Raw genomic sequence first — 13,423 nt, 5'->3', positions numbered from 1 at the left:
ATCTAACGAGTCTTGTCTTTTTAGGGTTTTTTCGATGGGTTGTCTGCTGGTTGGGGCTGCTGTCTGTGCTCCTGTATTTCAAGGTTCTTATTTTCTTGGTGGGTAGAATCCATTACTTTAAGTAGAATCCTTTAATTTGAGTCAAGCTCAACAGTTTGCATTTCAACTGGCTTATGTTTCTCTTTCCACAGGTGACTGTGGTAACTCAATGGGAAACGTCTTCCTTGGATCCAGCCCCCAACTCATTCCACCACAGAAGCAGAATGAGAAGCCCACCAACAACATGGTCACTCAGAAACCGCCTAACCCAAGGGGCTTGAAGCATGGTAAAGGCATCTTTGGACTTGCAAGGAACAGCAAATCACCTTATCTGTCGAGCCAGTACATGAAACACTCATCTAGCTCTGGTAATGCCTTCCTGTTGCATAAGAGTGCTGAACTACCACAAGCTGGTCAGTCCACTCACACTGAGTTGAATGCTGAAGTGAAAATGCTTGTGGATAACTGTGACAGCGGTGACGCAACCGGGTGCGACATGGACACTGAGAATGGCGGTGGGGTCAGTTGCAGTGACCCATCAGGGTGCGATTTGGAAAATGACGACAGTGGTGGGGTCAGCTGCAATGACCCATTCAGGTGCGACACTGACACTGACGACAGTGATGTGGTCAGCTGCAGTGACCCATCCGGGTGTGACTCGGACACTGAAAGCGGCGGCGTCAGCTGCAGTGACCCATCCGGGTGCGACTCGGACACTGACGACAGCGGCGGGGTCAGCTGCAGTGACCCATCCGGGTGTCTCTCGGACACTGAAACCAGTGGAGGGGTCAGCTGCAGTGACCCATCGGGGTGCGACTTGGACACTGAAACCAGTGGAGGGGTCAGCTGCACTGACCCATCCGGGTGCGACTCGGACACTGACGACAGCGGCGGGGTCAGCTGCAGCGACCCATCGGGGTGCAGTACGGACTCTGAAACCAGCGGAGGCGTCAGCTGCAGTGACCCATCCGGGTGCGGCTTGGACACTGAAACCAGCGGCGGGGTCAGCTGCAGTGACCCATCCGGGTGTGACTCGGACACTGAAAGCGGCGGCGTCAGCTGCAGTGACCCATCCGGGTGCGACTCGGACACTGACGACAGCGGCGGGGTCAGCTGCAGTGACCCATCCGGGTGTCTCTCGGACACTGAAACCAGTGGAGGGGTCAGCTGCAGTGACCCATCGGGGTGCGACTTTGACACTGAAACCAGTGGAGGGGTCAGCTGCACTGACCCATCCGGGTGCGACTCGGACACTGACGACAGCGGCGGGGTCAGCTGCAGCGACCCATCGGGGTGCAGTACGGACTCTGAAACCAGTGGCGGGGTCAGCTGCAGTGACTCATCTGGGTGCGACATGGACACTGAAACCAGTGGAGGGGTCAGCTGCAGTGACCCATCCGGGTGCGACTTGGAAAATGACGACGGCGGTGGTGTCAGTTGCAGTGACCCATCCGGGTGCAGTACGGACACTGACGACAGTGGTGGGGTCAGCTGCAGTGACCCATCCGGGTGCGACTTGGACACTGAAACCAGCGGCGGGATCAGTTGCAGTAACCCATCCGGGTGCAGTACGGACTCTGAAAGCGGCGGGGTCATCTGCAGTGACCCATCCGGGTGCGACTTGGAAAATGACGACAGCGGCGGGGGCAGCTGCAGTGACCCATCAGGGTGCGCTACGGACTCTGAAAGCGGCGGGGTCAGCTGCAGTGACCCATCCGGGTGTGTCTCGGACACTGAAACCAGTGGAGGGGTCAGCTGCACTGACCCATCCGGGTGCGACTCGGACACTGACGACAGCGGCGGGGTCAGCTGCAGCGACCCATCGGGGTGCAGTACGGACTCTGAAACCAGCGGAGGGGTCAGCTGCAGTGACCCATCCGGGTGCGGCTTGGACACTGAAACCAGCGGTGGGGTCAGCTGCAGTGACCCATCCGGGTGCGACTTGGAAAATGACGACAGCGGCGGGGTCAGCTGCAGCGACCCATTGGGGTGCAGTACGGACTCTGAAACCAGTGGAGGGGTCAGCTGCAGTGACCCATCGGGTTGCGGCTTGGACACTGAAACCAGTGGAGGGGTCAGCTGCAGTGACCCATCCGGGTGCGACTCGGACACTGACGACAGCGGCGGGGTCAGCTGCAGTGATCCATCCGGGTGCGGCTTGGACACTGAAACCAGCGGTGGGGTCAGCTGCAGTGACCCATCCGGGTGCGACTTGGAAAATGACGACAGCGGTGGTGTCAGTTGCAGTGACCCATCCGGGTGCAGTACAGACACTGACGACAGTGGTGGGGTCAGCTGCAGTGACCCATCCGGGTGCGACTCGGACACTGACGACAGCGGCGGGGTCAGCTGCAGTGATCCATCCGGGTGCGACTTGGACACTGAAACCAGCGGCGGGATCAGTTGCAGTAACCCATCCGGGTGCAGTACAGACTCTGAAAGCGGCGGGGTCATCTGCAGTGACCCATCCGGGTGCGACTCGGACACTGAAACCAGTGGAGGGGTCAGCTGCAGTGACCCATCCGGGTGCGACTCGGACACTGACGACAGCGGCGGGGTCAGCTGCAGTGACCCATCCGGGTGTGTCTCGGACACTGAAACCAGTGGAGGGGTCAGCTGCAGTGACCCATGGGGGTGCGACTTGGACACTGAAACCAGTGGAGGGGTCAGCTGCACTGACCCATCCGGGTGCGACTCGGACACTGACGACAGCGGCGGGGTCAGCTGCAGCGACCCATCGGGGTGCAGTACGGACTCTGAAACCAGTGGAGGGGTCAGCTGCAGTGACCCATCCAGGTGCGGCTTGGACACTGAAACCAGTGGAGGGGTCAGCTGCAGTGACCGATCCGGGTGCGACTCGGACACTGACGACAGCGGCGGGGTCAGCTGCAGTGACCGATCCGGGTGCGACTCGGACACTGACGACAGCGGCGGGGTCAGCTGCAGTGACCGATCCGGGTGCGACTCGGAAACTGACGACAGCGGCGGGGTCAGCTGCAGCGACCCATCGGGGTGCAGTACGGACTCTGAAACCAGCGGAGGGGTCAGCTGCAGTGACCCATCCGGGTGCGTCTTGGACACTGAAACCAGCGGCGGGGTCAGCTGCAGTGACCCATCCGGGTGCGTCTTGGACACTGAAACCAGTGGAGGGGTCAGCTGCAGTGACCCATCCGGGTGCGACTCGGACACTGACGACAGCGGCGGGGTCAGCTGCAGTGACCCATCCGGGTGCGGCTTGGACACTGAAACCAGCGGTGGGGTCAGCTGCAGTGACCCATCCGGGTGCGACTTGGACACTGAAACCAGCGGCGGGATCAGTTGCAGTAACCCATCCGGGTGCAGTACAGACTCTGAAAGCGGCGGGGTCATCTGCAGTGACCCATCCGGGTGCGACTCGGACACTGACGACAGCGGCGGGGTCAGCTGCAGTGACCCATCCGGGTGTGTCTCGGACACTGAAAGCGGCGGGGTCAGCTGCAGTGACCCATCGGGGTGCGACTTGGACACTGAAACCAGTGGAGGGGTCAGCTGCACTGACCCATCCGGGTGCGACTCGGACACTGACGACAGCGGCGGGGTCAGCTGCAGCGACCCATCGGGGTGCGGCTTGGACACTGAAACCAGCGGCGGGGTCAGCTGCAGTGACCCATCCGGGTGCGGCTTGGACACTGAAACCAGCGGCGGGGTCAGCTGCAGTGACCCATCGGGGTGCAGTACGGACTCTGAAACCAGCGGAGGGGTCAGCTGCAGTGACCCATCCGGGTGCGGCTTGGACACTGAAACCAGTGGAGGGGTCAGCTGCAGTGACCGATCCGGGTGCGACTCGGACACTGACGACAGCGGCGGGGTCAGCTGCAGCGACCCATCGGGGTGCAGTACGGACTCTGAAACCAGCGGAGGGGTCAGCTGCAGTGACCCATCCGGGTGCGGCTTGGACACTGAAACCAGTGGAGGGGTCAGCTGCAGTGACCGATCCGGGTGCGACTCGGACACTGACGACAGTGGCGGGGTCAGCTGCAGTGACCGATCCGGGTGCGACTCGGACACTGACGACAGCGGCGGGGTCAGCTGCAGTGACCCATCCGGGTGCGGCTTGGACACTGAAACCAGCGGTGGGGTCAGCTGCAGTGACTCATCTGGGTGCGACATGGACACTGAAACCAGTGGAGGGGTCAGCTGCAGTGACCCATCCGGGTGCAGTACGGACACTGACGACAGTGGTGGGGTCAGCTGCAGTGACCCATCCGGGTGCGACTTGGACACTGAAACCAGCGGCGGGATCAGTTGCAGTAACCCATCCGGGTGCAGTACGGACTCTGAAAGCGGCGGGGTCATCTGCAGTGACCCATCCGGGTGCGACTTGGAAAATGACAACAGCGGCGGGGGCAGCTGCAGTGACCCATCAGGGTGCGCTACGGACTCTGAAAGCGGCGGGGTCAGCTGCATTGACCCATCCGGGTGCGATTCGGACACTGACGACAGCGGCGGGGTCAGCTGCATCAACCCATCGGGGTGTGTCTCGGACACTGAAACCAGTGGAGGGGTCAGCTGCAGTGACCCATCGGGGTGCGACTTGGACACTGAAACCAGTGGAGGGGTCAGCTGCACTGACCCATCCGGGTGCAGTACGGACACTGACGACAGCGGCGGGGTCAGCTGCAGTGACCCATCCGGGTGCAGTACGGACACTGACGACAGCGGCGGGGTCAGCTGCAGTGACCCATCCGGGTGTGTCTCGGACACTGAAACCAGTGGAGGGGTCAGCTGCAGTGACCCATCCGGGTGCAGAAGGGACTCTGAAAGCAGCGGGGTCAGCTGCAGTGACCCATCGGGGTGCGACTTGGACACTGAAACCAGTGGAGGGGTCGGTTGCAGTGACCCATCCGGCTGCAGTATGGACACTGACAGCGGTGGGGTCAGCTGCAGTGACCCATCCGGGTGTGACTCGGACACTGACGACAGCGGCGGGGTCAGCTGCAGTGACCCATCCGGGTGCAGTACGGACACTGACGACAGTGGTGGCGTCAGTTGCAGTGACCCATCCGGGTGTGTCTCGGACACTGAAACCAGTGGAGGGGTCAGCTGCAGTGACCCATCCGGGTGTGTCTCGGACACTGAAACCAGTGGAGGGGTCAGCTGCAGCGACCCATCGGGGTGCAGTACGGACTATGAAACCAGCGGCGGGGTCAGCTGCAGTGACCCATCGGGGTGCAGTACGGACTCTGAAACCAGCGGCGGGGTCAGCTGCAGTGACCCATCCGGGTGCAGTACGGACACTGACGACAGCGGCGGGGTCAGCTGCAGTGACCCATCCGGGTGCAGTACGGACACTGCAAACAGCGGCGGGGGAAGCTGCAGTGACCCATCTGGGTGTGACTCGGACACTGACGACAGCGGTGGCGTCAGTTGCAGTGACCCATCCGGGTGCAGAACGGACTCTGAAAGCGGCGGGGTCAGCTGCAGTGACCCATCTGGGTGTGACTCGTACACTGACGACAGCGGTGGGGTCAGCTGCAGTGACCCATCCGGGTGTGACTCGGACACTGACGACAGCGGCGGGGTCAGCTGCAGTGACCCATCCGGGTGCGACTCGGACACTGACGACAGCGGCGGGGTCAGCTGCAGCGACCCATCGGGGTGCAGTACGGACTCTGAAACCAGCGGCGGGGTCAGCTGCAGCGACCCATCCGGGTGCAGTACGGACACTGACAGCGGCGGGGTCAGCTGCAGTGACCCATCCGGGTGTGACTCGGACACTGAAACCAGTGGAGGGGTCGGTTGCAGTGACCCATCCGGGTGCAGTATGGACACTGACAGCGGCGGGGTCAGCTGCAGTGACCCATCCGGGTGTGGTAAGGACACTGGCGGCACAAGCACCAGCAACGAGGGCGCTGGAACTGACAGCGGCAGTAGGGAGTACCATCCAGATAGTGGTGCTGAGGCCTCTCAAGAAACCACAGGCCTGAGGAAACGCCCCTTCTCAAATGTCCGCTCCAAGTACCACAGAAGAGAATTTCACTTCTCCCAAATGCGCTATACCCCTGGGGAGTTCAAAACCCATCGTGGCCATAACCCTTTCCTGGTGTACTGGAGACACTAGACCAGAGGTGAGCGCTGGCTTAAATATGAGGCAAGTCATTTGCATTAGATTAGTTTCATTTGTGTTCATAATCATTGCTTTGTTTCTGTGTTTTCAGGTTTCCTTCACGCTTTCAAGCTGGAACATGTGCAACTTGACCAATAAATGATCACTAATGCCTCATTCACCTTTGATTACTTGTCAGTCATTGGGGTTTTTGTCCTTTCCAATATATTGTTGACCACACATTTTTACGTTTTTATTTAGTAGGCTATGCAGTGCCCAAGTGCATGTTGCAGCTGCTGATGTCGGATAGTTGATTTGGTGTTGCTTCATTGGAGTTTGCAATGTGCAGGCTGTTTTTGCATTAGTAAACACCTTAATTAATATAACTAAATTCACTAATCTATACTAAATTCACTGATCTATACTGAAACAAAGTCCACTTTATATTGTACTTCTGTAACTTGGCTAGCCACCCATTGAAGAGTCTGATTTGTCAGCAATTCTCACCTGGCTGTGTTGGCGTTTTAAAATCAATACTCAAACTTGTGACAGTAAACCCAAGAAACATTTCCAATTGAAAAGTTCTCCAGCAAGTAGGCCAAGTCTTCATTTGATGCCTGACACAGCAATTACATCAAATCCCTGTTGTCAATATAGGCTAAACTGGAGTCATGGGTCGTTTGTGTAGTTTACAAACTAACAATTGTAGCTAATAACTTTCCAGCCACTTAAAGTATTTATTTCATATTGTCTTTCTGTAACTTGGCTAGCCAGATTTGCGACATGAAAGACAAACCCTTTGAAAAGAAGCCGATTCAATGTTATGCCAACAGTCAGCACTGCTAACATGGCTGTACTGGTGTTATTGCGGAGTCTGCTTACCTTGAGTGAGTGTCATGGAAAGCGATGCACTTTTATATGAATATTTCCTTTTTACGGAACATTCATCAAAGCAACACAGCATTTCAACTTCAGTCTTGAGATCAGTGGTTCAAGTGTTTAGTGGAGTTCCACACTAATTTAGATCAATAGTGCCAGCTTAACATGGCTATAAGAGATCCATCATGAAACTGTCAGCAAATTATTTTGGGGGAATCTCGAAGCGCTGTTACAAACAACTTCAAATGTGGTCTTTGGGTCCTGAAACGAGACCTGATAAATGGCAACTTTGCAAGATAATTGTTGGACACTTGTTGCCCTAAAATTCCACCATAAAACCACACAGACATTCCTTGCATTATAATATATACAATGGAAAAAACATTAGTTATTGTTAGGCCTACATGGAAATCTGTTTGAGAGGGTCCCAGAGTTTAAGTAGGCTTAGTTAGGTTTGTGGTTTGATTAGGGACTGACCTGGAAAGCTCATATTGTATGTAGTTGAGAAATGTAAGAGGGTTCTTAACCTCATGCATGCAGTCAGGTCAGGTGTGGGGAGCAGACAAGTCTTCCTTACTGGATATACATGGCATTGATTAGATCTGTCGTTAACTATCGCTGTCTAGTTTAGGGTTCTGCTGCGTCATCATTTAAAAAATGTATACTAGTTAGACTATGGTCTCAGGCATATCGGTCATGCACTGGAGCTATTCAGACGACTCCTGTGGCTGCCTTATGGGTAGGAGTAGGGGAAATGCCGTTTGAAATGAGATGTGCCAAGTTGGCGTTGGCTTATTGGTCGACTTTGAAGGGTTGTATGGATGGTCACCCTACTGCAGAGGTACTGACAGAGTGTATGAAACCCCCTGTGGGACAGGTTTTGGTTGGACTGTTGGTGTTAACCCTTGTGCTGCCTTCGGGTCACATGACCCAAAGGTTCACAACGAACCAATGTTGTGTTTACCCAATTTTACCCAATACAAAAACAAATAAATAGCATTTTCTTTTAACCTTCGCAATGTGGGGGGTCTGAGACAGCCCGACGATTAAAAGAAAATTCCTCACTTTGTTTTTGTATGCGGTAAAGTTGTCGCAATACAACGGTGGGTCACAATGACTGATGGGTCAGAATGACCCGAAGATAACACAAGGGTTAAGGCTGCTGCTCTAGGACTAAAAGGGATAGATATTGGTCCATCTGTTGTGTGGGCCTCCTTGTCTGTTTCCAGAGCTGGTGGTGTACAAGGGACTTGTGTAAAAACTAAGGGAGGGGTTATTGTCCAAACATGAGTGATGTAGTGGATGAACATGTGCCACGTCGATTTTACTCATATCTTAGATTCTCCCTGAAGCCTCAGTGCTTCTCAACAGTTTGCTGTGCACAACAAAACTCACAGCCCATCAATACATGGCTCACAGTTTCTAACTGTCCACACAAATCGCACAAACCATCACAATGCCACCCAATCACCACTAGGGATGAATTCATTCCAGTGCCCAAATCTCAAACGCCACGCAAACACACAAACACCCTCTCCTATACCAGCAACACCCTCTCTCTACCCGAACAATTGAATCCCCATCTCTTCCCAGCAGCAGTGCGAAAATACGGTGTGATGAGAGTGCGAAAATGCGACCACATCACACCCATTCTCTATGGACTTCACTGGCCTCCCGTTTCTGCCAGGTTTGAATACAAGGTCTCCCTTCTCACCCACCAGTGCGTCTATGGAAATTCCCCCCCCCCCCCCCCCCCCCCACCTGAAAGAACTACTCACCCCTATAACTAATACACGATCCCTCCACTCAACAAACTCAAACCGCCTCCTTCTCCCCAGGACTAAGCTCAGCACCATGGGTGATCGGGCTTTCTGTTCTGACGCTCCTCGGATCTGGAACGCCCTCCCCGACCATCTGAGGGCACCTCAAACTACTGAGACTAAAAAAAGGACTAAAACATTTCTTTTTAGCAGCACTTATGAGTTTTAATCGACCTCACTATCTATTTGTATTTTATATTGATGTTCTTACCTTGTTTTTACAATCTTAACTGTAGAACTTTGAGAATGGTTTCAGATGTAAAGTGCATTACAAGTAAAATATATTATTGTTATTATTATTATTAGCAGTTCCACATCCACAGCATGTGGATTCCATGGGCAGTGTCAATATGAACATGTCAGCCAAGAGTTGGGGATGATTTTACACCTAGAATTCAAACATGGCTCACAATGACTGATGGGTCAGAATGACCCGAAGATAACACAAGGGTTAAGGTAGTTGAGGTGCGTTATCTTTAGGGTTGTGACTCCACCATCATTGGGTCAGTGTTGACCGTATCTCACTTAAGGTTGGCTTGTCTGGAGTTGACTTATCTTGAGCATCTTCTTCTTCCCTGCTGTTTTCTGAGGGAAGTGGATCTGACTCCCATTTCCATCATGAGGAGAGAAATATGAGTGCAGTTCCAAGTGTTTTAAAACCATGTCCAGGCCTTGTAAAAGCATACACAAATAATCTCCAGTTGCCATGGCTCCTGCAATGAGATGAGCACGTACTGTATGTTCAATAGATTACTACACCTGCAAATGTTAGCCTACCCGTTCATAAATTTATGTTACCTTATATGAAAGTTCAGTATGAAAGACAAAAGAGTAGGCCCTTTAGTAGGATATAGAAAGGTCTTTAAGTACTTGGTCTGTGGTGTTCAATTTTACACAAAAATAGGTTTAGTTTAGTCTTCGGAATAAGCTCCACTCTTATGCAATATGCCATGGAGAGAGAGAGAGAATGGTTCTGTGTCTATGTGTGACTGTGTGTGATTGTATGCCTACAAACCTTAGACTCTCTACAAACAGCAGTGACAGTAAAAAAGCAAGCATTCCTCATTTGTCTAGATGACCACATGGCTTGCTCTGTATGGGTTTTCAGGGACGAAACACAGCCATAAAACACGACTGACCCGAAGCTGAAGCGTTTAAACACTGTGTTTGCTCTGACCAATAGAGTGAGAGTCTGTGGCAAGTGTTTTCTCAAAGTTTGTCCCCCCGCATTGAAACGCTTCCACAAAAATGAACACTGGACTAGACACTGAAATTACACCCCACTCATTCCAAGACAAATCCGTCACCAAGAATAACACCAGACCATGATGGGTGGCAAGGTCAACCTGCAACAACTGAGATCTTGGCAGTATTTGACACAGTACGATAGAAGTGGGCACTAACAGGCCCTCGCTGAAATATATTTATGTATATAGTGATATATCTGCCTGAACATACATTCAACTTCTATACAGTGTTTAAATTGAAATATGGCTGGCCTCCCATGTCCCCACACACTCCAACCATCTCAAAGCCATCCTAGGCAAACCCCCAAAAAGCGCTAGCAGTCTTGAACTCTGATCCCCATGGCGAATTGACCGCTGGGCTTACAGCTGGCCGTTTCCAAACCGATGTGCATATCACTGTATGCTCTCGGCACATGGGTCTGGCTTGCTATAAATACCCGTGCATATGTGGAAATACATCAAGCAAGGGCCGTTCAGAGTCTTTAGTTTCGCCCCCCTGTCATTTATTTATTTGTTTCTTTTTGTTTGTAAAGCGTAGGCCCCGAGGTCGGGAAGGCCGTGGATCTATCTGAGTCTGGGCCTCTTTATATAGCGACTGGCTGCGGTTTGAGTGGGACTAGGCAACACTATAATTACCTTCCGTCAGATAATGAGTCTGGGTGCTGTCCCTTGTCACCCGATTAGTAGCATGTGGTTTACCCGCACTGTAGTTTGGGGTTTGTGGGGGTGGGAGATCAATTTTGGCTCAAGCGAGCGACTGGCGTTCTACGGCCCTGGGTTACACTGATCTTGAATCCAATCACAATTTATGGATGATATGTTATTTATAGATGCCAACGATGCTTGTGACCTATATGCCTTTTAGGGGTGTTGTTGGTAGTTTTTATTTTGCAACGTTGAAGGGTGGGGTTGGAATGTTTCAGGGGTTCGCCATGAATCAGTTTCCCCACAAACAAACCCCCAAAAAACACAAAATGATTGGTTGGTCTGCAAAATGATTGACGTAAAAAAGCATGTTTTGGATTTAGAATTGAATCTACTCAACAGAATGCACATAAATACATTTACATTTAGTCATTTAGCAGACGCTCTTATCCAGAGCGACTTACAGTAAGTACAGGGACATTCCCCCCGAGGCAAGTAGGGTGAAGTGCCTTGCCCAAGGACACAACGTCATTTGGCACGGCCGGGAATCGAACTGGCAACCTTCAGATTACTAGCCCGACTCCCTCACCGTTCAGCCACCTGACTCCCTAAATACATGTATGTAGAAATACATGCATGTTGGAAGAAATATCGCCATTCATTCCCCGATACCGAGCGTTTTTATTTTTATCTACGCTGTGTGTGTGGGGGTGTGTTTGTGTGTGTTTCACTCTAGATGTATCCCGACGTTTCTCGGATGTGGTCTTTGCCTAATCACACATCCCTGCTTGCATGCGAGCGTGCTGTTTTATTGGCTTCAGTGTCTGGGTCACACATGTTTGTGTGCCATGTGTATGTCAAAATGTTTGCATGTGTGGGTGAGATTTTATAGAACCCTGTGCCAGGGGGGCGAGTAGGTGTCTGTTTGAACATTATGTGAGTAGATGCAAACGGAAGGGCTGACATTCGATTCCCTAACCAATCCGAAGGGCATCTGGTCGTGTGCATGACGGATGGGAGGATGCCCGGACGACAGTATATATTGACAAGGAATGGAGGGAAAGAGAGAGAAGGCAGCATCGAAAGAAGGAAGAAAAAACAACAGCTGGAAAGCCCAGAGACTGACAAGAGGCCAGCGATCCCAGAAAACGAGACAACCACTCAACAAGCACCATGAAGACTTTGACCCTGCTTTCTCTCTGCGCTGCCCTGTCAGTCTCCTGGTCCACTTGGGGTATGAAAACTCAACAACCTTTTACGACATTCCTTTCTATTCCTGTCAGTGTACACACACACAACTCTATTTAATAGTTACTCATACAACTAATGTTATGGTGTATTGAAACATGTATGTACTTCGTTATGATATAATGTGCTGTATCCATGGGTTGTTTGGTGAGTTTGCGACTGTGATCTACAGATGTAGTACTCGACCCCGCTGCTGTTGTTACACCTGAACCTACACCTGCTGTGGACACTTCCTCTGCCTCGGACTCCTCCTCATCTTCATCCTCGGAATCTGACTCGGCTTCCTCATCGGCGTCTGACTCTGCCTCATCATCGGCCTCTGACTCTTCTGCCTCAGACTCTTCTTCCTCTTCTTCCTCCTCTTCCTCGGAGTCAGCCGGAGCCAGCACTGAGGGTATGTATGTGTGTGTGTGTTCTGGCTCTGGTCCTGATCAATATCTGTTTGAGGGTTTGTGTGTTGTGACCAATAGAGTGAGAGTCTGTGGCCATTGTTTTTTCAAACTTTGTCCCCCCGCATTGAAACGCTTCCACAAAAATGAACACTGGACTAGAAACTGAAATTACACCCCACTCATTCCATACCCTCAGTGCCGGAGCTAGCACTGAGGGTATGTGTGTGTGTGTTCTGGCTCTGGTCCTGATCAATATCTGCGAGAGGGTTCGTATGCATTTGTGTGTGTGTACGACACAATGCATTAACCTTAAGAAAGGGGAAGTGAAATGTTTACGCCTGTGTACTTGAAGAGGAAGGAAAACAGCCTTCACGGTTGAGGTAGTAGCTGTTTGGGGTCATAAAGCCAAACCGTGTAATCAAGTGTGTGTGGTCCGCGTGCGTTTCCCTCAGCTCCAGAAGTGATCATGAAGAGAGACCTGGCCTCCATCTTGTTGAGGAGGAGGAGGGCCGCCCCCGCCATACCTGCAGCCCCTGCAGCCCTCACCCCCTTCCAGCTGGAGAGGTAACACACATTAACCCTCACGCATGGCCTTCTGGGAAAGATCTACCATGGGGCCTTTTCTGAGATGTAGAAGCCTAAATTAGTCCTTTAACAACCATGGGTGTCAACTGGTTATGAGGCGGTTGTTGCAGTGTGCTGACGCAATGGTGCTTAGGGAACGCGGTACGGTTAATGGCTTCCGCAGCTACACCACATGAGGTCAAATGTTGTCTTTGCGTGCCCGACATAACATGTACAAGCAGTACAGTCTGGCTTCAAACCTGTGTATTGTAAAATGCCGAACATATAATGATATCAGCGATTTCCTCTGAGTTATTTTTGAGTCTCTGAACAACATTCTCCCTCCCTCTCCCTCTCTCTCTCTCTCTGCCCACTTAGCCTTAGCGAGGTGTGCGAGCTGAACGTGGCGTGCGATGACATGGCCGACACCGAAGGCATCGTTGCAGCATACACCGCTTACTACGGCCCCGTCCCCTTCTAAAAGACACCATCCGAACCACCTAA

General features: G+C 52.4%; 2 protein-coding genes across 2 annotated transcripts; both read left to right on the top strand.

The window, feature by feature from the left end:
• Window positions 1-208: 208 nt before the first annotated feature.
• Window positions 209-6,306, top strand: LOC136965629 (extracellular matrix protein A). The gene is made up of 2 exons (XM_067259812.1): window positions 209-6,146; window positions 6,237-6,306. The coding sequence occupies exon 1, from the start codon at window positions 209-211 to the stop codon at window positions 6,137-6,139; it is 5,931 nt and encodes a 1,976-aa protein (XP_067115913.1). The 3' UTR covers window positions 6,140-6,146; window positions 6,237-6,306.
• Window positions 6,307-11,814: 5,508 nt separating this feature from the next.
• bglapl (bone gamma-carboxyglutamate (gla) protein, like) lies at window positions 11,815-13,421 on the top strand. The gene is made up of 4 exons (XM_067259379.1): window positions 11,815-11,949; window positions 12,136-12,357; window positions 12,808-12,919; window positions 13,298-13,421. The coding sequence occupies exons 1-4, from the start codon at window positions 11,889-11,891 to the stop codon at window positions 13,398-13,400; spliced, it is 498 nt and encodes a 165-aa protein (XP_067115480.1). The 5' UTR covers window positions 11,815-11,888; the 3' UTR covers window positions 13,401-13,421.
• The last annotated feature ends 2 nt before the right edge of the window (window positions 13,422-13,423 follow it).

Source organism: Osmerus mordax, chromosome 21 (genome assembly GCF_038355195.1).
Source record: "Osmerus mordax isolate fOsmMor3 chromosome 21, fOsmMor3.pri, whole genome shotgun sequence".
In the NCBI taxonomy this organism is placed as follows: Eukaryota; Metazoa; Chordata; class Actinopteri; order Osmeriformes; family Osmeridae; genus Osmerus; species Osmerus mordax.
This window is presented reverse-complemented; position numbering and strand designations above follow the sequence as displayed.

Excerpts from the sequence above, each read along its gene's own strand:
- bglapl (XM_067259379.1), top strand. The coding sequence starts at position 11,889 with ATGAAGACTTTGACCCTGCTTTCTCTCTGCGCTGCCCTGTCAGTCTCC. Across the intron at positions 11,950-12,135 it reads AGTCTCCTGGTCCACTTGGG|ATGTAGTACTCGACCCCGCT; the intron begins GTATGAAAACTC and ends TGTGATCTACAG. Across the intron at positions 12,358-12,807 it reads AGCCGGAGCCAGCACTGAGG|CTCCAGAAGTGATCATGAAG; the intron begins GTATGTATGTGT and ends CGTTTCCCTCAG.
- LOC136965629 (XM_067259812.1), top strand. The coding sequence starts at position 209 with ATGGGAAACGTCTTCCTTGGATCCAGCCCCCAACTCATTCCACCACAG.